Source organism: Erpetoichthys calabaricus, chromosome 1 (assembly GCF_900747795.2).
Source record: "Erpetoichthys calabaricus chromosome 1, fErpCal1.3, whole genome shotgun sequence".
Lineage (NCBI taxonomy): Eukaryota > Metazoa > Chordata > Cladistia > Polypteriformes > Polypteridae > Erpetoichthys > Erpetoichthys calabaricus.
Genome location: NC_041394.2, coordinates 171,481,504 through 171,506,308, shown reverse-complemented (window position 1 = coordinate 171,506,308; position 24,805 = coordinate 171,481,504). Strand labels below are relative to the sequence as shown.

At 37.6% G+C, this 24,805-nt stretch overlaps 1 protein-coding gene across 7 annotated transcripts in view; it reads right to left on the bottom strand.

Annotated features, from left to right (window-relative positions):
• dnm1l (dynamin 1-like) overlaps positions 1–24,805 on the bottom strand; it is a 203,829-nt gene that overhangs the window by 133,209 nt on the left and 45,815 nt on the right. For 5 of the 7 annotated variants that reach the window (XM_051931989.1, XM_051931983.1, XM_051931977.1 and 2 more), the window contains 3 exons: positions 22,295–22,330; positions 10,285–10,331; positions 6,939–7,010 (listed from right to left, as the gene is read on the bottom strand). In XM_051931989.1, the coding sequence (XP_051787949.1) occupies positions 6,939–7,010; positions 10,285–10,331; positions 22,295–22,330 (155 nt within the window). The remainder of the gene's footprint in view (positions 1–6,938; positions 7,011–10,284; positions 10,332–22,294; positions 22,331–24,805) is intronic. The other 2 variants (XM_051931996.1, XM_051932001.1) reach the window with 1 other exon arrangement.

Below are 24,805 nucleotides of genomic sequence, written 5' to 3'. Positions count from 1 at the left end.
CCAAAATGAAAATACAAAAGCAATAAAGATAATATAAACTTTTACATTTTCATAATAAATTGGTTATTGCTTTAATAAATGTAAACAAGGCAATCACTTCTCCAAAATACTTGAAACCAATCGCCTTAGAACACTAACATTTACAAAAAAATAATATTCCCACATTTGCATTTTCTATTATATTCTGCCCTTCTGTTTTATCAAGAAAGATTTTGTCATATTAACTTTATATTTAGAGAAGTTTCAAATTTGTGTTTAGGAAAAAATAATCCTATTTTGCCTCTGCGGGTGCAAGGCAGGGACAATCCCTGAACAGAGCAGGAGCCCATCACACGGTGAACACACACATTATCAGGGGCCAATTTAACTTTATCACTCCACGTAACATGCATGTCTTTAGAATGTGAGAGAAGATAGGAGCACAATACAAGTTTAACAATACAAAATTAAGTAGAAAAAGTATATTTTATTATACAAGATGCTACTAATGTTACTAACACAATTAAAATACTTCTAAATCCACTGAACTTGCAAAATAATTTATATTTTTATAAACATTTACTTGTGCACTTCTTTGGAAAGAAAATCTACTTTCAGTGAAATTTTTCATCTTCAAATTAGGCATAGCTATTAAGTATTTTGCAAAGTATAAGACTATTTAACATTTTTATTTATGTATACTGGTTATATTGAACCTTTCATTTTAATTAGCAGAAAAAACAAAACAGACAGAACCCGTGACAAAATGCTCTGACAGTGATGTTTTACACTGTTGTGGGCCCTCCATTATGCTAACAACAGGCTTTATGTTTCATAGGTATTAATGAGTGGTAAACAGCAAAATGTTAAACTCAACTAAAAAGTCTTCAGTAAACCCCTGTCAACATAAACTGCTAGTAGCAGTCACCTGGATAATGTGTCATTCCTCTTTGAAAACTTTCCTGCAACATCACTTATCTGGCACCAACTGTAGCTAATTCAACATGCTTCTGTTTTGTATCTTTTTGATGTTTTACAAGTTTCTTTTTGTTGGTCAGCGTGTGTGCCTTTTAAATGTTCAAATGTGCTTCTTGTTTTGCCACTGTACTGTTCACTCTTCTCACAAATATTGCACTGGGTGGCTGTATTCTTTTTCATCTGCAAAAAATAGCCGCGTACAACGTTATGTTTTTGGCCTGCCATTGTCATACACAGCCTGCACTTGTGCAATAGGCGTGGGTATACGGTGTTCTTGCGTCACAGGGCGTCTGTTCAATTCAGTACGTGAGAACAGAAAGTGTGGTAGTACATACTATGTCTTTGCAAGAACCTTGCTTTCGCATCTTACAGAAGAAAATAGTAATCAATTTTAAAAGTACTCAATACCAAATGAGTACAGTTTGAGTATTTAAGTAATTACTGTGGTATCGATCTGCCCATCCCTAGAACACAGGAGTCACATGGGGCGGCTGCGCCATGGCTGCAAAGAAGAAGGAGCAGAGCGGTGTGTGGGAACAGCACGCAGTGAATGAGTGAGTAGAAGGGAGTGAGAGTGAAATAGCAGCATGCTTCTTGGCCATAACACTGAAGCTGAAGACAGTATAGAGGGGGTTACACGAGTCTTGAGTGTATTTAAAACTTTAAATGTATGCCTATAAGAGATGCTTATTCTTTCAATTAAATCAGTCATTGGCAGTGCATTCAAAGTCAACAGTCATTTCAACAGTTTAATTTTTACTTTGACATGTCTGTGCCTCATATGCTATGCCAAATTGATAATACATTATGCTTGATTTCTTTTTGCCTTCTTTCCAACTTGCCTTTTAGGAAAGCATTCAAATGTGTTAAAAGTAAAGGTTTAAAGTCATTGTTTAAGTTTAAACTATGTCATTACTTTTTTAAGCTCCTTTGTGTTGATTAAAATATAAAAATTGTGATTCAGTGTGTATATACATCATGTTTTATGTATTCATTTTATAATTACGTTTTAATGTTAGATGTGATTAATCACAATTAATTAGATACATTTATGTGATTAATTAGTTAATTTTTTTTTAATCGATTCCCAGCCCTAATCAATACACTTCTGTTTCATAGAATTTTGTCATTATATTAGGGCAGTAAGCACTGTAAGCTGCCTGGAAGACTGACAAGATAAATACAGAGGTACTAGAGACTTATTTTGGTTTCAATGCCACTCAAATAAATATATTTTGCATGTATGTGATATGACATTGATTCAATCTTGCAGAAACATGACATGGACAAAAAAAGAAAAAAGGAGAGAGCACATAATTTTTACCTTTGCTACTTTTCTTTAGTTTTGCTCCATGACTACCATAAAGCCCCCTTCCTCCTACAACTCTGCATCTATATCCGTAAGTATAAATCAAGGAAATGAATACCAGTACCACGTATTGACATGTGTCAAGGTGCTGTGAAATGTGCAATTTGAAACCTTTAAATAAACTTTTACTTCTCAAAATTTTTAAAGGTAGTATATAAATATAAGTTTAAGTTCAAGTTTAAGCACTTTACTGTCATTGTGTAACACAACAAAATTACTTTTTGTGACAGCCCCAAGGTACATTTAAAGAAAAGTCAAATAATTCCAAATATGTCGTATACAGTGTTAAGTGATCAAGTAACCAGAACAAATTATTATTGCTCAAAGGACAGCAGCATAAATTGTTATTGCACCTGTTAATGAAAAGTACATTACATATTATATATTATATTACATTAGTATACAGTAATCCCTCCTCCATCGCGAGGGTTGCATTCCAGAACCCCCGCGAATGGTGAAAATCCACGAAGTAAAAACCATATGTTCATATGGTTATTTTTATATATTTTAAGCCCTTATAAACTCTCCCACACTATTATAAACATTTCTCGCACAATTATACAGCATAAACTCTTTGTATTCTCTTAGATATTAGGTAAGATTTGTTGAAATTATGTATGTAAACATACAGTAAAACCTAAATATTATTTTAAAGATATCGAGCGTCTCCGATATCACATATGTTACAGCCATTACGACAGACAGGCCACCAGCAATAAATACGTACAATGCAAGAAAAATTGTATACAGTAAAATGTGTGTACAGTGACACTAAACTATGTACATGTAATAAGTACTGTACGTAGATAATTAATTATGGTTACTCGCCAACAATGACACGACGACTTGTCCGATAACGAGGAGTTTAATTTTACTGCACAACAAAGGATAGCATTACAGCTCTTCTAAAGGAGCCTCTTCAGGCGACTGTGTAGCACCGCCGTTGTTCTTCTTCCAGCACTCTTCAATCCAAATCCCTAAATCAGATTCCATCCAGACTTTTGCCTTATCACGTCCACTTGCAACTTGTTTTGTGCCCTGGTTAAAGGACACTGCTTCCGTAGATCTTATATGCTTTTCCTCCTTTTTAAATAAAAAGAATCGTGGACTCATTGATGCTGTAATGGTGTCCTGCAGCGATGTAGCTGTTCCCTTCCTTCAACATATCCAAAACTTTTACCTTTTCTGCAATCATTTGCATCTTCTGTTGGCGCATGGACACAGCCCCTGAAGCAGTAGCAGGAGCACGTTAATGCTGAATGAGTGAGATGAGACTTCCTGGTTAATGCAGCACTCTGTCGCTGAGCCAATCAGCAGCACACAGGAACTTAACTGCGTGCTCTGATTGGGTAGCTTCTCAGCCATCCGCCAATAGCATCTCTTGTATGAAATCAACAGGGCAAACCAACTGAGGAAACAAGTACCAGAAGTAAAAATACCCATTGTCCGCAGAAACCCGCGAAGCAGCGAAAAATCTGCGTTATATATTTATATATGCTTACATATAAAATCCGCGATAGAGTGAAGCTGCGAAAGTCGAAGCATGATATAGCGAGGGATTACTGTATTTCACATTACCAATATAGCTTATTGCACATGTTCAATTAAAAATGATCTCAGACTGAGGAGATTCAGAGTTCAGGAAGTTTATGACAGATGGGAAAAAGCTATTTTTTTAGACTGTTTGTGCGTACAACGATTGACCTAAAGCGTCTTCCTGACGGGAGGAGCTCAAACAAAGAATTTCCAGGATGAGTTTTGTCCTTGAGAATGTTTTTGGCCCTTCTCACACAGCAAGTCTTATACAAGAGTTCGAGTGATGGCAGTTCAGTCCCAATAATGGCCTCTGCTGTTTTTACGACCCACTGCAGGGCTTCTTTAGCAGCTTGCTGCAGCTGTTGTACCAGGCCATCATGTAGTTAGTTAAGATGCTCTCTATAGTGCATCTATAGATATTAACCAGCAACTTCTGGGGGAGGTCAGCTCTCCTTAGCTTCTTGAGAAAATAGAGGCGTTGATGTGCTTTGCCTATTACGGCCAAGTTGTTGTCATCTCAGGACAGGTCCTCTGAGATGGTGACTCCTAGAAACTTAAAGCTGGAAACTCTCTCCACAGCATCTGCATTGATTGTTATCGGACTGTGATTGGTCTTTTTTAAATACTGGATGTGTATGTAATTCTTTAGGTTCACATTTAACTGTTTTACTTTGTTAACTTTGTGTTATTGCATGATAATGTTAAAAAATATATATATAAATAAAATAAAAATAAAAAAAATTACGTGAAAATGCTGTCCTGACCAAACCACTCCCTGATGTGATCACCTTGTTGCCAGCCCTGGAAACAACCGTTTTTAATTCGTTAAACAGGCTACATTAATTGCAAAAATTAACTTGTTAACTTTCAAAGGCCTAGAGCAAAAAATATTCTTAATCAAATAAATACTTCCTTTTAAATTTTAAAGTGTTGTATTCACTACTCCAGCCATTTGCAGCTCCTTTATTACACAAGCAGAGAAATAGCCATTTACTTGTGGGTATGTAATTTAGGCGTAATAATGGCAAAAAAATCTTAGTGCTTAAGGGGTTAGTATTATTTAAAGGAGAGATATTGACACTACAATGAGACCAATTTCTATTTTGTATCAAAATTATTTTATACGTATGTGTAGTTTCTAGTTTCTATATTTAATTTTTTTTGCACATGTATTTTATGAAAAGAGAGACACCAGAGCCACATAGCAGTTACCACTACAACCTCAGGGCAGCAGTGCCCTGTTTGAATCACAAGTTCAGTTGCTGTCTGTGCATAATAGGAGGGAGAATAAACAGGAAAACGCAACTTGCCTTTTAATACTGGTAACTGTGAGTAGATGAACACAACAGTTTCATCACATCTCCACACAGTCTTCCTGCAGGTCAATGCATTTCTTGTATCATTCAAATAACTTCTTCATTCTTTGGGACACAAAGTATTTTATTTTTTTTTTTTATACTTTATTAATCCCGAAGGAAATTGCTTGGTTTTCGCATACCCCTTGGGGTCAGAGCGTAGGGTCAGCCACTGTACAGCGCCTCTGGAGCAATTGAAGGTTAAGGGCCTTGCTCAAGGGCCCAGCAGAGTACCATCTCTTTTGGCAGTGAGGGGGATTTGAACCGGCAACCTTTGGGAAATCAGCGCAGATCCTTAGCCTCAGAGCCACCACTCCGCCCTTGGCTGCACTTCTTCCTTAACCTCATCATCAGAGCTGAACCTACGACCATGTAGAACCTCTTTAAGTGGACCAAAGTGGTGATATTCACATGGTGATAGATCAGAGCTGTAAGGGGGATGATAAAGAAGTTTAAACCGCAGCTGTTGCTATGCCTCCACTGTTGCAGCTGCTGCATGGGGATGAGTGATGTTATGGAGCAACAACCCCATTTTTGACAGCATTCCTCTTCTTTTGTTGCGAATTGCAGGTTTCATTTTCTCTCTAAGCACATCACAGTGCATTGCACTGTAACAGATTGTCTGTTTTCCTGATAATAGAATTCGACCTTACAGGTCCCAAAAGGAAGTCATGATTTTCTTGTTTGAGGGCTGTCATTTTAATTACTTCTTTACTGGAGACGAAAGGTGTTTACACTGTATGATTTGTCTATTGCTTTCCAGTTCACATTGATGAACTCAACTCCAGTGACAATCTGCTCCATAACACTCGAATCTACGTCATAACATTTCAGAAACTGGGTCGCAAACTCCACGTGCTGCTGCTTATTCAGATAATTAAGGTTTTTTGGGTACCCGAAGTCATCATTCACCATGGCATGTACAGATGCATAGTGGATATCCAGCAACGTAATCTGTCAGTCTTCTCTGATGAAGGCATTTTCCATATCAATGTGTGCGCGATGTTGATGGTCAACCAGATTGAGGTTGATCCGTTACACTTGTTCTTCGTGCTTTAAACCTTTCTACCCATTCATAAACGTTTCATTGAGTTATGCTGTTTTCAGTTCCATACTGAGCCAACATGCTTCAGTGAATTTGAGCAGGTTTCACTTCCTCTGCCCAAAAAAAAAAAAAAAAAAAAAATCTCACTGTGGCTCATTGTTCAACAATGGTGAAATCCTTCAATGGAGTCTCCAGGTTTATTTGACCTTGGCCTCAACCAAACTTTTGGTACAGCACTGTGCTGTACATATTAAAACTACCCATAAGCCAGTGTGAATATGTTGTACTGCATCAGCTTCTGTCCATTGCTGTTACCGAATAATTTTTAAATTCCCTTTACTTTTGGATTTACCCTCATATTACTCTTTCCTTCCTATGCCAGACTGTGTTTTCACTATGTATTCTGTATGCTTCCTCCCATGCTAAAAAGACTTGTATTTTAAGTATGTTTGGAGTTCTACATGTAAGTGTAAATATGTGCTTGGGACCCACCTAATTCAGTTATTTAATTAGAAAAATTTGGGAAGTAGTTGGAATTGTGAGACATTCTTTTCTCTTTTCTGAACATAACATGAATATAATCTCATGTCACCTAACAAGACACAAACATTATGCAAAACAAATATGATACAATATGAAATATAAATATATAAAACACTATAATGAAATTATATACCTTATTATTTCCAGAAATCCTTTCTGTTTCATTCTCTATCTCTTGTCTGATTTCATCAAAGTCGTTGTAGATCTGAAACAAGTCCAAAGCTGACAATGACATACTGACATTATTCAAACATTTCAGCAGACACACTTTTGATTTATGATGTTCAAAAATATATACTTATTTATTTTCCTAACCTCTTTTGTAAAGCACTTAGAAGGAACATACATTGAACTATAATATTGCTCACATTAAAGCTGCACAGAGCATATGCCACTATAAGCTTCTGTTATTGGCTCATAACTTTTCCTTTTACACTATAAGGCCAACATACCTATATGAGCTTGTTGGACATTCCATTCCAAAATCATTGGCATTAGACAGATAAAGGAGTATAAGTGAGATTAGGTACTCATGTTGGATGAGAAGATCCAACGTGCGGCCTTTACAAAGGTGTTCAATAGGGAAGAGGCCAGGGCTTTGTGCAGGTGACTCAAGTTCCTCCACACCAAACAAATCAAACCATGTCTTGGACTTGGCTTTGTGCACAGGGGCACAGTCATGCTGGAACAGAAAAAAGCCTTCCCCAAAATGTTGCCACAAATTTGAAAATGCGGCAATTCTCTAAAATGTTTCTATGTACCTCTTACTAGAAGAAAGATTGCTAGCCCAACCCTGAAAAACAGTCCCAGTCCATTATCCCTCCTCCACCAAACTACAGTAGGAACTGTGCAGTCCAGAAGGTTAGCATTCTGCTGGCATCTACCAAACCCAGATTTGTCCATTATAGGACAAAGTGGACATTGCCTGTTTTGTTAAGATTCAGAGGCACACAAGGCCTGTTAAGACAGCGGATTTAACAAGGATGCAGAACTACAGCTGCACCACCTACCCCCACTTGAGTTCCTTAGTACATGGCTGAATTGCAGTCCATATCAATTTCAGCCCAGATAGGAAAGGTGTAAAATCAGTTGAGCTGACACCTTTGCAGAATGTCCTTCAGATAAAAGGTACCAAAATGGTCATTCATCACATTTTCATTGCTCCAGACAATAATGGTTGTATGCTTTACACTACTCCTCCCTTGGCCTTGCACATAGACATTTTAGGCTTGTGTGCAGCTACTCAGCCTATTTAATGAAGTTCACACTGCACAGTTCTTGTGTTGATGTTGCTTCGAGGACAGGCAAATTTTACGTGCTATGCACTTCAGCACCCAGTGTCCTGCTCTGTGAGTTTGCACAGTCTTAACGCTTTCTGGGTGATCTGTTCTTGCTCCTAGATGCTTCCATTTCACAATAAGAGCACTTACAGTTGACTGGGCCAGATCATCCAGAGCTGACATTTCTCATATTGACTTATGGCATAAGTGGCATCCTATGACAGTGCCACATTTAAAAATCACTGAACTTTTCAGTACTGCCCATTCTACTGCCAAAGTTTCAATGGAGATTGCATGACTATGTGCTTTAATTTATTTTATCTGTTGCAATGAGTGTGGCTGAAATATCAGAACCCAATAATTTGGAAGATTCTCCACATACCTTTGGCCATATAATGTACCTTTTTCATCCACAAGACTGAACACAGAGCAAAGGGCAAAACCATGTAATCGCATGCTTTTGAAAATGGAAATTTAAGTCACAGGTTTCTTTATTAACATTTATAATTAATTTTTATTTACAATAGAAAACCATTCAAAGGAACTGAATATGAATTTATGTTTGCATTACAGGAATGAGAAATTGTCATTCTTGTAATTTGACAGTGGATGGTGTCTGCTAATTTATTATTGTCTCTTCCCCTCCCATTATAACTAATTTCTTGACTTTATGGTTTCATTACAATGAAAACATTACAGATCGGTATGACATACAATACATTCAAATCCCATTCCTAAATTCCTACCCAATACAGGGAGCAAAGAAAGAATAAAGATTTAACAAGAAGAAATCACTCAGGGATACTGCAATATCCAAAATGGTTAGGCAGATTCAGTGAACTGATAATGGTAATATCCAAAACTGTCCAACAGATTCAATGAACAGATAACAACACTGATAAATGTCTGTAACATTGTCCAACGCTTGTTTATCATAAAGAGCATTTTCTAATCTTTTCTAATTTCAAGTAAAATATGACACTTTTTAACCCCTTTCCTATGATAGATGGCTTGGGATACTTCAGTCGAATAATAAAACATGGCATGTTGGCAATTCACTGTAAGTTATTACAACAGATCATTAAACAGCACTGACCAACCAGGTGTTAACCCAAAAAGAGGTGTTATAGGATTTGGAATTATTGAGAACTCAAAATGTTCTGATAAAAAAGCAAAAATTTTACTCCAATTAAGATCTCAACTTGGAATAACCTCAAAACATACAAGTTTGTGGCAACCTTGATACACATTGGATAGATTGAGTCACGAGATGTGTGCAAAGTACAGTTTTGTGTAGGTTTAGGTTATGTTTTGCACATATTGAAAAAGAGAATTTTATATAGATCTGATTTTTATACATTATCTGAAAACCTAATGTTATCAAAAGCAAAATAAACGTCGACCAATTCTTCTTATCTTATTAAATTATTTTGGAACACAAAATGAGGCAAGTCATTAGCTCTAAATGCTGTCTCTGATTATTTAGAAATGAGCCTTTTTTGAGAACACTGGTATAGTCTGGAAACACTGCTTACATTTTTAACAACTAAATTAGTACAAGTAATGATACTTGTTTCATACTGAAACTTGATTTGTATATCACCAAATAACACTTCTTTTTCCACTACTGCATACTCTTTTCATTATTTTAATGACAAAATGATTCCAATCACTTACTGCTTAACTTTCTGGTACCTTATAGATCTCCAAGTATTTTTTTGGGAATGCACAGTCATAGTTTAAATTTTCCACAGCCTGACCTTTGAATTCAGTACTCATTTGATACTCATAAAAAGCCACCGGACAGCCGATATCGAATATGATGGGCAGTACTGATCCAACACAAGTACCAATGAGTAGCACTGGTTAACTTCTAACTATAAATTCTAAATAACACATTTGTCATTGATAGAATTGATTATAAATTGAAGATATCATATAGCAGCTTAGTATAACTATACTGTAAATATTTTAGAACACTAGTCCATACAATGACTTATGAGGAACATCTTCACACAAAGAAAAGTTTTTCATAGTCAGAGATGATTTTGAACTGATTCGTAATTCATTAGAATAAAATGATACAATTTTCAAATTTTATCTGACAAAAGAGGCATTCTACTTTGTTACAGTACAATTAAGCATCGCATAAGACCAAAAAATAAAAAAGTTTTGTTCTGAACTTAAAACTACATTTACCTTATTTTTTGTGTGTAGAAATTTCCCCCATTCTTCTGAATCACCACCTTTGAAAAAAGAAAAATTCTTCATTAGAAATTGTAAACTAAAGCTAAAAATGTATTAATTAAATTAAAAAGCTACTGTATTAAAAACAAAACAAAAACAAAAAATTGACTGATTCTCCTTATCATCAAATTATTCTGGCCACAAAAAGAGACAGATCTTCCGGATAATAGAAGATATTTATGGGTTTTACTGTATCAGTGTCCTAGGTGCTGGAGAATGGTGCTGTGCTGCATGCTGATTAACACATACAAATAAGAATTTCAATTTACTCTGTACATATGAAAATAAATATCTTACAAACCAATAAAACTGTGTCCATTACCTCACATTGACACTGGGAATTCATACAAACATAGTTCCACTAAAAGATTCAATTCGTTATGTAATTTAGATCTAGTTACTATGAGTGTGCGTGTACATGTGTATTTATCAATGCTCCAGACAAAAATTGACGTCAACGAGCCAGTGGCCCCTAAAAGAAAAAAGAAAAAAAAAATTAGGAGCCAATAGCTTTAATTTAGGTCCCAAATAATCAAATGTGCTAAATATTAATCTTTCAATCTCATAACTTTCTAATCTCCATGTATGTGTGTCTAATTCTTTTCCTTCTCCTGAAGTGTATCCTTCCCTTGTATTTTATGTTTATGTTATAGCTTGATAATTTGGGTAACTGAATGCCATTACAGCTTTCAACTATGTACAGTCATTAAGAACAGTGTATTTTACTCAGGCTCCAAGTCTGTATCATTGACCATTAGAATGTCAGTGTCAGAGGACCACCAAGTGTAATGTGGTCTTCATTTTTTCTTGATTGAATGACAGCTAGAGTTTGACACTGTGCTCATGAAACTGCTCAAGTGTTGGGCCTTCTGTGCTGATTCTGACTAAATCCTCAAAGGTCGAGACATCAAGTGGGTTTCACACTTTTGATTTTATTGTGTTCTATACTGAAAAGCTATGTTCACACTGAGCTGCTGAAAGAGGGAAAACAAGAATGATCTCAACAAGATGTAGAATATTCTGGAAATCTGTGCAATAAAGCTATATTGTCAATAAAACTTCCCACAAACTGTTATAAGACTTGTCTTAGAATTGGCATTTAATTAGAATTTTTAGCAATCTTCATTCTGTTTGTAAAGCCTTGACATCACATGCATTCGTCAACGAGACTTCTTGATGCCATTTAAATAAAATGTCAATCTCATTTTCTCCAAAAGTGGTTAAATCATCTGGTCATGAATTATGATATTCAATGTCATATTTTCAAACTTGCTTTCCAGTTCCATGACTGTAACCTCCACTGTTTTCTCAGGTTGTCTCTAAAGTTGGTAAGACTTGCACCTTTGAGATGGATATTCTGAAAGTAATGCCTATATTGGTACTACTCACTGATTTTCCCTGCTTTTCAGTCTGTCTGAGATCTTTGTGGTATCCTGAGGCACATTTTTATGCTGAGCAAGCGATTCCAGAAACTCCTTCAACTTTCTATTGTTTAATGTTCTGTCTGATATACCCTTGATTGTGAGAACACAACTGTCAATAGCTGCTACAGTCTGAGGCAAAATCAAAGAAGGCAGGGACATATAGCTCTGCTCCAGCAATGGACACGAGTGAACCCCCAGCGGAATTAACAGAAGGTCACAGTAGACATGAAAGTGATATAGTTTTCTACAACTTTTTAAAATACATTTTGAAGAATTTTAGCTATCCAGTGTTCATTTCTAAGCAGCAGACAGGGGAGCACGCATTTCAACAGCTCTGCTCCAGCTGGGGCAATAAGTGTCCTTTCCAGTGGATAGGACAAAAAAAGTAACAAAAGAGTTCCTAGATTCTTTTAAATAAGTTTAGCGCAATTTTAGCTGTCCAGTATTCATTTTGTAAACAAGACTATTTCAATGTCAAAGTTTCAGCCATGGAAATGAGTGTCCCCTCTGGTGGAAGGGATGGAGAGGCACATTAGATATGAACGTGCAATAGAAGACTGTTTGATAGGCTTATTAAAGACACTGTGCACCATTTTAAGTACACAGTGTTCAAAGTCTGATCAGTTTTAATCTGCCATAATCAACTGTGGATGTAATATACAGGAAAAAAAATTTATAGGATAATGACCGCTGTTGTGAAAATGAGATCCTACCCCAATTTAAAGGTGTGGTCATGACAAGCAAGGGATTTTTTTTTTGATAGAACTTAAACTATTTCACATGGATTTAACACTAGAATATCTGAAGCTTATGGTTTTTTTTTTGTTGTCCCTGACCTCTTTAAATTTTCCATACAATGATAATAATAATAATAATAATAATAGCAGCTCACTGCTCAACGCTCTAAATACTGGCATGACGCAAGATTCACACCTATTACCTCAAGGTTGCGAAGAGGTAGCTTTTCCCTGTACCATCTGCATATATCTGAAACAGAACAGCATTACCACTGTGAAAACTGTTTTAAAAATGAAACGCGCAAACATACACATATGCAAATGTCTTTTACTTTATATCGATTGATAGTTGGGCATCAGCAGCATGTCAAATGAGCAATTTCTTTTTCTTCTATTTTATTCTTGAATAAAAGCATACTTATTTTGTTACACCTTTTGTGAAAGTGTGTATTGGATATTTGGGCTTCAGTCTTCACACATTCTACACTTCACGTCAACATTATACTGTAACGTGAAAACATTTTCTGTTTTACCTGTTTGTTCAGCATTTCTTGCCTTGCATTTCCTCTGTCATTCGATATTTACACAGATCATTGTAGACATGGAACACACATGAAATGTATTTCAAATCACAGTATTTCATCCATCCATCTATCCATCATCCAACCTGCTATATCCTAACACAGGGTCACGGGGGTCTGCTGGAGCCAATCCCAGTCAACACAGGGTGTAAGGCAGGAAACAAACCCCGGGCAGGGCGCCAGCCCACCACAGGGCACACACACAGCACACACTAGGGACAATTTAGAATCGGCAATGCACCTAACCTGCATGTCTCTGGACTGTGGGAGGAAACCCACGCAGACAAGGGGAGAACATGCAAACTCCATGCAGGGAGGACCCAGGAGGCGAACCCAGATCTCCTTACTGCAAGGCAGCAGCGCTACCACCGCGCCGCCTCACAGTATTTCATTACCTATATAATTCCTTACAAACACATCACCAGTAAATACTTTAAAAAACACAGACTTCTACTGTGAAGATTGCTGCAGGGTGATGCCTTTGTCGGACTGAATGGGTGGTGGGTTATGTAGCAGGCTGTGTTCTGCTAATCCATTCATTTGCAAAACAAAAGCAGGCTACTGGCATAGTGATAAGGAGCTACGAGTTTCTTGGAGTATGTCAGGGACAACAAAAAAAAAATCGTAAGCTTCAGGGATTCTAGTGTTACTCACTCATACGACAGAGGTGAAATTTGAGATCCACAACAAAGCCTTTCCCGTGGAAATGATTTTTTTTTCTCTAGAAAAAAATACCTAAGTAAAGGTTTAAGAGAAAGGCACCACACGTTAGAATAAACATATTAATCCACTATGATTTGTCTTTAAAAAGTCATTGTACATTGTTTTTGAGTGTCAAGTAATGAATTATTAATTATAATTATTACTATTATGTTTTTTTGTTGATGAGCTCCCGATGAAAAATTTATTGGTAATAGAACAAGGACCTACATGATAGGCAGATGAATTTCAAATGTTTTGCATGTCTTCCTTGCATTTTGATTACCCGTTGCGTCATTTTAAGCCCTTTGTTCATGATTCTGGAACAAGCGTAACCTGCTTCTTCTTGAAATTCACCATTTAGGAATATTTTCGCAGCATATCCCTTGCGCCCAAACATGGACACATGAAGTATATAAACCAACCACTAGTGGAAGGTGGCTCACAGGTACCCAAGGGGGAATTAGGGAACCCGTACTGATACATACGTTAACTGCACACCCACTCCACAATTTAAAAACAAAAAAGTGCCTTTTGCATTTGTTGCAATCTAAGTTTATAACACTCAGAAGCCATGAGCTTTTGGAACTCGGCAGCAAACGCCTCAGCTGCCTTAGCATCCAAACTTGCAGCCTCTCTGGGCCTCATAACACTACGGATGCCACTTCTCTTCTTAAAGTTACCAAACCATCCCTTGCTCACCTTGAAGACTTCTCCGTTTTCTGTCGACATACCTGGCAGTCTACTTATGAGGTCAGCGTACAAGGCCTTTGCATCTCACAGATAAAGTTCTTGGTCACAGTATCACCTGCTAGTTGCTTCTCGTTTATCCACACAAGAAGCAACTTTTCTACATCTTTCAGAACACATGGCCATTGTTTTGATACTCTCATGACTCCTTTTGCTGCATCTAGCCCCCTTTATTTCTTCTTTCTTCTTTAATATTGTGAAAATCGTTGATATGGACTGGTTATAAAATCTTGCGACATCGGCCACTCGCATACCTCGTTCATGCTTCTCAATGATTTCCTTCTTAACTTCCACTGTAATCATCTCCTTCTTCTTACCGCCCTCCTTTTCAACCTTTTTCTTCATGGGGGCCATTGTTATAGTACAGTTATTAAATGCTTTACGCACACACACGTTGTCACAATGCTATAGTAAACAGTATACGCTCGTACAGATGTTGACTATACAAGTGATGCACACAGACTGAGACTGAGCATGGGAGACAATTACCCACAATCCCGTAACAAGAAAGAGAGAGAACCACCATCAGCTCAGTTGTGATCACGTGACACTTGGCAGACAAAAGGTACTCATATTGCAAGACCTTGTTCGTTTATCAAGTTAAAATTTATTAAATATTTTTGCTCGTGTTCCCAAATACTGGCAGACCAAGTTACTCGCAATCCAAGGTTTTACCGTGTGTATACATATAATTTATTTTAAGGGCTTTGTAAAAAGCCAAATTTCCCCCTAGAGTCCAACATAGTTCAACCTACTGTATCTAGTGTATCAATATGTGGGAGTACTCAGAAGAAGATATAAATATTTTAAAATATATTAATTTTCACAGTGTTAATTCTCCCAGCTAATGTGTTATAGTCACCTGACATTCTAATAAAGTCTCATATTAAAAACTGCCACCAATTCGCTACAATTAAATATGGATATGTCTTTAAGTCACTGTGATTCCTAAATATGTAAACTGTTGTGAGACGGTTCAAGAGTAATGATATTTAAGCGGACGTGTAAGGTATTTACTTGAAATAAATTGTTCTTGCTAAAGTTTATCTAGCATCCTGACATTTTACAAAACTCCTTTTAATACATCTAGTACACACAGAAGTAATCAGTATGAAACAACAATGATGAAGTGCAAGCGGGCGGCAATCGCGCCACCTTAATTACTTTCAACTATAACTGTTATTTCTTGATCGATTTTTACACGCTATATATGCGAGATTGGCCGTTCCCGTTTTCCCAGGAATTACAGCAGTTTAATTCCCGGGAATGAAAAATTTCCGGGAATCCGGGAATGGATTTCCTAGTCTGCGGTAGGAGTGACAGATGCATTTAACACTAGAATTACCAGAGCCTACGAAAAAACTCGTAGATCCGGCCCACCTTAAATTGCTTCTTAAATCTGTTCACACCTCTCCTCCAGCGTCTTTTGTCCTCTAAATGTGCTGATAAAAGACAAGCTGCCAGCAGCCGGCTATTCCATCCCCGCTCCGACTTAGAACGTGCACGACCTTTTCCCAGCTCATGCCTTGATTGATTATCTGGGAGTGAAGTGGAGTTTTAGAGTGGAAATAATAGATCGTTATTTGGAACACACGCATTTCATGTGTGTACTGTTTCTACAGTAATCTGTGTAAACACATTGTTAAAACAGAAACTTTTTCATATTTTAGTAATAAATGTTACAAAATGTAGGCAAAAACTATAGAATGTGTAAAGCCCGAGTTCCAAAGATCAAATAAACACTTTCATAAAAGCTTCAAGAACTATACAACAGTTTCCGTGGTGTAGCGCGCTAAGATTTGCCTCTCAGAGCACAGTAGCTTTGCTGCGCCTCACAGACATGAGTTCAATTCCCCGCTGGGGATAAAGTGTTACTTCTTTTTTTCTTTTTAACCTCAAATGGACATAAAATTTATAAACTGGTATGCACTGTCAGTTAATGAGATTGTTATATTTTCATGTGGGATGCTCCTTTTAAAATATTTTTTTTAACAATTGAGACTGCAATTAACATGAACAACTGTCCTTATAACTTATTTTTTCAAAATCCATAACACACAGACAGACAGAGCACTGCGTAATAGAGAGACAGACAGGCAGAGATACACAAATAAACAGGGAAGGCACACGTACTGAAAGAAAAAAAAGATCAACATGTGCGTTGTTCCTGCTGCACTGAATAAGCTCACGCGCTCTAACATCACCCTTCCCCCCGATCTGACTCTAAGTAACAGCACAAGTACAGACACAAACCAAGTTTATGTGTGTACTGTATAATATTAACAAAAAGAGCAGCTTACTACTGAAAATGGCAAATATAGGAGTGAGTGGGGATCGAACCAGGAACTCTTGATTACACTTGGTTTGTGTCTGTACTTGTGCTGTTACTTAGAGAGTCAGATCTGGGGGAAGGGTGATGAGCGTGAGCTTATTCAGTGCAGCAGGAACAACGCACATGTCTTTTTTTTCTTTCAGTACATGTGCCTTCCCTGTTTATTACTAACCGAGAATAAACCGGATATGGACGCAGGTACACGGCGATGGGACCATGAGACGTACTGCGCAGGCGCCTACAGCGCGCGTCTCATAAACCGCAAGCGAGGTTTTATCCACCGCGAACGAAGGAGTCACGGCCCAAAAACGAAAGAGCTCAACTAACGTGAATGAGAAATGAAGCAACAACGCGCCCATAGCTAACGACTAACGACACAGCCACACAAAAAAGAGGATTCTGCACTGCACCCCAGAGTCAAGCGGAAGAGGCTACGGAGGCCACACAGGTCCACAAAGATAGTACGGAAGGCGCGGGAAAGTACGAAAGGCGCAGTCGCCTACAACGCACTTCTGAATAGGACATGAAGCAACAACGCGCCCATAGCTCTGCACTGCACCCCAGAGTCACATGTAAGACACTACGGCGTCCGCAAAGGTCCACAAATATCATACGGAAGGCGCAAGAAAGTACGCCTACAGCGCGCATCTCATAAACCGCAAGCAAAGTCTTATCCACCGGAGTGAAGTTAGGAATAATGTGCTGCTTGGGATTGTACAAACCGCTGAACGCTTTACACCAAATTCAAACACAATACAGCTCAACTAACGGAAATAGCAAATAAAACAACAAGCCCATACCTAACGACACGGCCACAGAGAACGGCCACAGAACAAACAAACACAACAGGATTCGGCGTCACGCCCAAAGTCAAACCGGAGAGAGTACGGATGCCGCAAACATCCACACTACACAGCATAGTGAAACCCGAGATAGTACGGAAGGCGCAGGCGTCACCGCCATATTGTGAGTGGCACTACTGCGGAGTGAAGTTAGGAATAATGTGCTGCTTGGGATTGTACAAACCACTGAACGCTTTACACCAAATTCAAACACAATACAGCTCAACTAACGGAAATAGCAAAAAAAACCAACAAGTCCATACCTTAACGACATGGCCACAGAACAAAGAAACACAACAGGATTCGGCGCCCCGCTCAAAGTCAAACCGGAGAGAGTACGGATGCCGCAAACGTCAACACTACACAGCATAGTCAAAACCGAGATAGTACGGAAGGTGCAGGCGTCACCGCCATATTGTGGGTGGCACTAATGCGGAGTGAAATTAGGAATAATGTGCTGCTTGGGATTGTACAAACCGCTGAACGCTTTACACCAAATCCCGGGGGATTACATTTCATAGGTAGGGCTGAACTATTGTTTTCATTATATATGGCCGTTAGGAACTCCCGTTGTCTAATAAACGTCTGGACTACACAGCATATGTGAATCACATTACAGTAATACAATATTAACAGTACAACCACAGAAAACACAGACACGTCACCAGATAGATAATAACAATTAACGATCGCTCCGTATTAAACGTACACAATCCGATAACGCGCGTCTGAAACAGCGGAGGCAAAACACTTTCGGCTCCAAATGAGCATCTTAATATCCCCTTGGAATATTTAAACACTATTAACCCTGCCGGATTGCAACAACACAATCTTAACCTTAAGGTCGGAACAATAGTCATGCTATTATGAAACCTTAATACTAAACAAGGTTTATGCAACGGTACACGATTACTCATCAACACCATGACGGACAATGTCATTGAAGCAAATGTACTTACAGGATCACATACGAACAATACTGTTTTGATTGCACACTTAAACGACGCCAATTTCCCATTAAACCTGCAATCGCCATGACAATCAACAAATCCCAAGGATGGACCATGGACAGAGTTGGCACATACCTCTCTGAGCCTGTATTTGGACATGGACAACTTTATGTAGCCTTCTCAAGAGTTCGGCGTTCATCTGACATTAAGATTAAAGTTATGAATACTCCATACCAAGGAGAACTCATTCAAGGACAACACGCCATCTTTACTACAAATGTTGTGTATAAAGAAATATTCAAATAAATCTTTGTAATGTGCCATACTATGTATTCTTTACTTCCTATGTACGTCATCTGCATCTTTACACTCCAATATATCTCATATATAGATCAATGTATTTCGGGTTACCCAAAACCAGGGGTTGGTGAGCGAAGCGAGCAGGGGGCGGAGCCCCCTAGTTTATTACTAAAATATGAAAAAGTTTCTGTTTTAACAATGTGTTTACACAGATTACTGTAGAAACGGTACACACATGAAATGCGTGTGTTCCAAATAATGATCTATTATTTCCACTCTAAAACTCCACTTCACTCCCAGATAATCAATCAAGGCATGAGCTGGGAAAAGTTTGTGCGCAAGTCGGAGGGGGGATGGAATAGCCAGCTGCTGGCAGCTTGTCTTTTATCAGCACATTTAGAGGACAAAAGACAGTGGTGGAGAGTTTGAATGGATTTAAGAAGCAATTTAAGGTGGGCCGGATCTACGAGTTTTTTCGTAGACTCCGGTAATTCTAGTGTTAAGGTAGAGGTGGGATTACCTCACGAATCAGCTCTGAGCTCTTTCTTATTTGCAATAGTGATGGACTGGTTGACAGACGAGATTAGACAATAGTCCCCGTAGACTATGATGTTTGCTGATGACATCGTAATCTGTAGCGAGAGTAAGGAACAGGTTGAGGAGACCCTAGAGAGGTGAAGATATGCTCTAGAGAGGACAGGAATGAAGTTCAGTAGGAATAAGACAGAATACATGTGTGTGAATGACAGGGAGTTCAGAAGAATGATGACGACACAGGGAGTAGAGTTGGCAAACGTGGAGAAGTTTAAATACTTGGGATCAACAGTAACAGGGGTTAGGAACAGAGTGCAGGCAGGGTGGAGAAGAGTGTCAGGAATAATTTGTGACAGACGGGTATCAGCAAGAGTAAAAGGGAAGGTCTACAAAACAGTAATGAGACCAGCTATGTTATATGGGTTGGAAACGGTGACACTGACCAAAAAACAGGAGACAAAGCTGGAGGTGTCAGCGTTAAAGATGTTAAGATTTGCACTGGGTGTGGCAAGAATGGACAGGATTAGAAATGATTACATTAGAGAGTCAGCTCAGGTTGGGCAGTTGGGAGACAAGGACAGAGAGGCAAAATTGCATTGGTTTGGACACGTGCAGAGGAGAGATGCTGGGTATATTGGGAGAAGGATGTTAAGGATGGAGCCCCCAGGTAGAGGAAAAGAGGAAGGCCTCAGAGGAGGTTTATGGATGAGGTGAGAGAGGACATACAGGTGGTGGGTGTAAAACAGCAAGATGGAGAGGACAGGAAGATATGGAAAAACATGATCCGCTGTGGTGACCCCTAACGGAAGTAGCCGGAAGAAGAACAAGAAGATGATCTTATACTATAAAATATGCCCTTCTTAACTATCAAAAATCTTTATTTTTGCAATTAATAAACGTAAAAAATATTTCAATTTGCTGTAAAAGAACAATTTACTTCTGTTTAGTAAACTCTAATTTGAGAGCGTGGTTATCTCTGCTGAAGAGATAAACTGTAATTAAAGAGAAAATTGTGCTTTTGACATACTGTATAGACACATTATAGTACTTACCCTTGTCTCCGTCAATATTTTAAACAAATTTTGCATTCATTTCAAACGTTAGCCATTCAATGTCAAATTTCACCTTTTATACTACTATTTCCTCACTTCTTCTAGTGGATGCATGCAATAGTTCTTGTAATACTTGGTCATAAATACATACTGCATATTGTCATCTGTAAAAATTATCAAAATATCAATGTTTAATTTTGGCAAGCAATCTGTATTATAAGAGATGATGTTTCTTACTAATGGTATGAACAAGCACAGAACAAGAAGATATAACAGACTTGCTTTGACAAGAATTGTACCTTTAAAACTAAATACTGTATATATATTTTTATAACATTCAATAATCCATATTCAATTCACAGTAAACATAACATTTTAGAACATTTTCCATTTTCCCAAAAAATTGACTTTTTGGAAGAAATTACAGAAATTAACAAAAACTCAAACAACTGATTTAAAAATGGATTGGGATATTGACCTTGATAATTTTAAGGGTTACAACTGACACTTATTTTAGGAAACATTAACTGTCTGTTTAACACTAGCATTACAGAATTTTTGTATCTTTCACTTTTTCCTGAAGGGACAAACCAGGATGGATTTTTGGTCTCTCACATTGTACAAGTGTAAAGAAACATGAAGCTAAATCCAACAAAAACACTAAAATATCTGAAGACGTGAAAGTAGCAATATAGCACACATGATGAATGGTAAACAAAACTCTGGCGGTTTATGGAATTTAAAATACTGAAGATGTGTATCATTTACAGTATATTATATATTCAGAGAGGCATTGATACTGTTGCATTGCTGTCAGAACCAGTTATCTATATAAATGTAATGAATTATTATTATTATTATTATCTCAAACGAAATTGGCCCCGTTTTGTTTTGATAATGAAGAATACAAAAAAAATGACAAAAATAGGAGGAAAGTTAAATCTCAACATTTTACAATACAGTATACTGCTTTGAGAAATTTATAGAAAAAATGGAAAAAATCATGAACTCTTGTAAATAAAATGTTTTTTAACACTCATATGAACAAATACTGCACTTTACTTTAATAAGACATTTGTAAGTGAGAGCACAGTTAATATGAGCACAGAAAATATAAAACAAATGTTAAAGCTAATGGTCTGCTGTAAAAAGCAGTGCAAAAACTAAAACTACATCAGATGAAAAGAAAATCTAACAATCATAAAGCAACTAAAGCACTGAAGGCAAATGCAAGCAGCAGGGACCAATAAGGAATAATCTAGAGCACTGTTCCTCAAACTTTTTTCAACCAAATCCATGAAAATATCTCCTAAATAAGTCTTAACACGCATTGTAAATTTATAATTATATGATTTTTATTTACTTTAAATTGAATGCTAGCTAAACCAAGAAATACCAATCATCATCACCGTTATCATTATATACAGTATTATTATTAACCATCTCATCTTAATTTAGTGGATCGCTTTTAAAAGTACTCTATTCAGGCAGTGGTTTAGCTGGATAGAGGGCAAATCAAATCAGTGAGACGTGCTTTTGGATAGATTGTTTTTTTAATAACATGGTCATCCTTCTAAAAATACAGTATAAGCTCTTGGGAGCAGACTGATAATACTCCAAGCCTCATCAGTCCAAATGTCAATACTTGACTTCACTGGCTTTAACAGCAAGCAAGGGAACTAGCTACTTATAAGTGACTGACTGGTTGAGGAACCAAGATCTAGACAATGCTCAGTGTTATGCAGAAATAACAAAAGAGACCTTTGTAAAAGCATCCATTTTTCCAGGTACTGAAGTCTGCAGTTGAAAAGAAACAGCACAAAGCAATGGTTAGTTTGATTGTAGTGGTACAGTAAAGCAATTCAGAAATTCAGAGACTACCTGCATTATTAAAAGTTTCCTATATATGAATTATTTTGATTAGCTGTGGGAAGTACATGTCAAATCTCTAACAGTAACAGTATTATAAACAATATTCAAGCTATAAAAAAACAGCTTAATTAACAAAATATACTTTTAAATATATTTTGATTTACTACATACAAACATCAGCCTAATTCTAAAAAACACAGAATCTCAACAAATTTAAAACAATAGTCCAAGTAGTTTTTTTTTTTTAATAAATAATACATATTTTTGTAAATATTTCAAATGTGGCCTTTTTATCAATACATATCAATTAGTATGTCTCTTTCTTGCACTTCTACTCCTAATTTCCTAGACAATTATGAATAAAAAAAGAATGAAATATAAATTAAGTCTAACTTTGAGCATTTTACCTATTTTTTGCCAACAAAGTCATGTGAAAAAGCTTACAGTGCAACTGTTTGAGGCAGTTCACTTATTAAAATAAATGGTACATCTAGACTGATTAATAGATGCTTGCAACTGTTGTAATTAATGAGTCAACCATGAATACACAACATACCATTTGCTTTTGGACTGGATTTTATATATTTAACTACAGTATATTATTTTTCTCCAAAATGCTTAGACAAGTATTTTCTGACAGCTAAAGCACTTACCATCAAGTTCAACAATAAATTCAAATCACAAGGCTGATACCACAATCTGAGTTTTCATCTCCATTATTTTCTTTGGAATGGAATGTTTATAATATTAGCTCTGTGTGAGAACAGAATAGCCCTTACACTGATGTTAGACTGCCAGAAAGAAACATGAACGTGTTTGACGGATAGGCACTAAGGGCATATAGTTTTCTGGCTGTTATGCAAGTTATGTGTGTAAATGAGATAACATATAGAAACTTTAAAAAATGTAACCCTAGATACTTAACCCTCAAGCAGAATACCACAAATTTCCCTTTCCCCCATGTGTTTGAGTGTATTATCAACTTTTTCCCTTATGTTTTGTGGGAACTATTTGCTTTGAATTTCACAAAAATCTTTAAAATGAAGACACTTGGACTGTGTAGTTTTTTAACGCACAGCAAATCATACTAGTGCTGGAATGCCTTTCTGGTAGCTGCATTTGAACTACTGTATTTGGAAGTCCTTGACAAATGCATCTACATGTGTGTGTGCATGAGTGTTCCACCCCAAACTAAAACATACATAAAAGTTTACATATTTAAAGGGTACAATATGCGTGTGGTGCACAATGGAGGAATAAGCTTATTGTGTACACTGTATAATGATACGCTGTTTTAGGACTTATGACACCCCAAGTACAGTAGGTGAATGTAGACAAAATGAAAAAGAGAAACTAAAAGCAAATTACAGAATTTACACATTATTAATTTGCATCAATATTCCATCATATTTTACAGCTTAGAATGTTAAAAAAAAAATGTATCAAGAACAGGCAGTTCAGCCCAACAAAGTTTACCAATCCTATCCATTTAACTCCTCCAAAATAACAATTGGGATGCAAGATGGCGCCAGTGTGTGTGGCATGTCGTCTACCACTCTCTGTTTTTGCTTATGTTGTTATTTTTGTATGTGTCATGCAAAATGTCAACTCTCTACTGATGTATGATCGCCAAACACTTCTGGATTTTCGCTTGTCTACTGTAAAACTTGTTCAGTCCGAAAACGGAGGACGAGATTATCCTCCTCCTCCCCAGTTTCTATCTGGAATACCGGCATTCCTCTACCTTGCTCCAGGTCCACCTCGCTGAAGGAAGCGTCACAAACGCCGAGGTAAACGCAGCGGGAGGTTGGTGAAGTTAAAGGCCGTTTGGCTCAATCTCCCAAAGTTTTTCTAGCTCAACATAGATCGGCTCCTCACCTTTTTGCGTTATGGCGCTCTCGGGACCCTGCAGACTCCTGGCTTGTACCTGTTTTTGGTTCGGATCAGGCGATGCCACCTCTGCGCCCCTGTCCACTTCACCTGCGCTGGCGAGGAGTGAATCTCCAGAATTTGCGGCCTCTGGCGCGCGCTCCGCTCGCTATTGCAGCTTCGGACCCGGCTCCCATCAGGATGGGTCTAGTGAATGCTAGATCTGTAACGAACAAAACTTTTATCTTAAAGGATTTCTTCGTATCTCATGGGTTGGATTTCCTCTGTATAACTGAAACCTGGTTGTCTCCCGGTGAGTCCAGTGCCCTCTCTGAATTGTTGCCGTGTGGCTGCTCATATTTTAATTCCCCGCAGTCCACAGGTCGTAGTGGAGGTTTAGCGACTGTCTTCAAACCCAATTTTGATTGTAAACAGCGGTTTCTAGCTTTTTCTTTCTCCAGCTTTGAACTGAGTCTTTTTGAGTTGGGTCGTTCTCCTGTGCTGCTTTGCGCGGTGGTTTATCGTCCACCA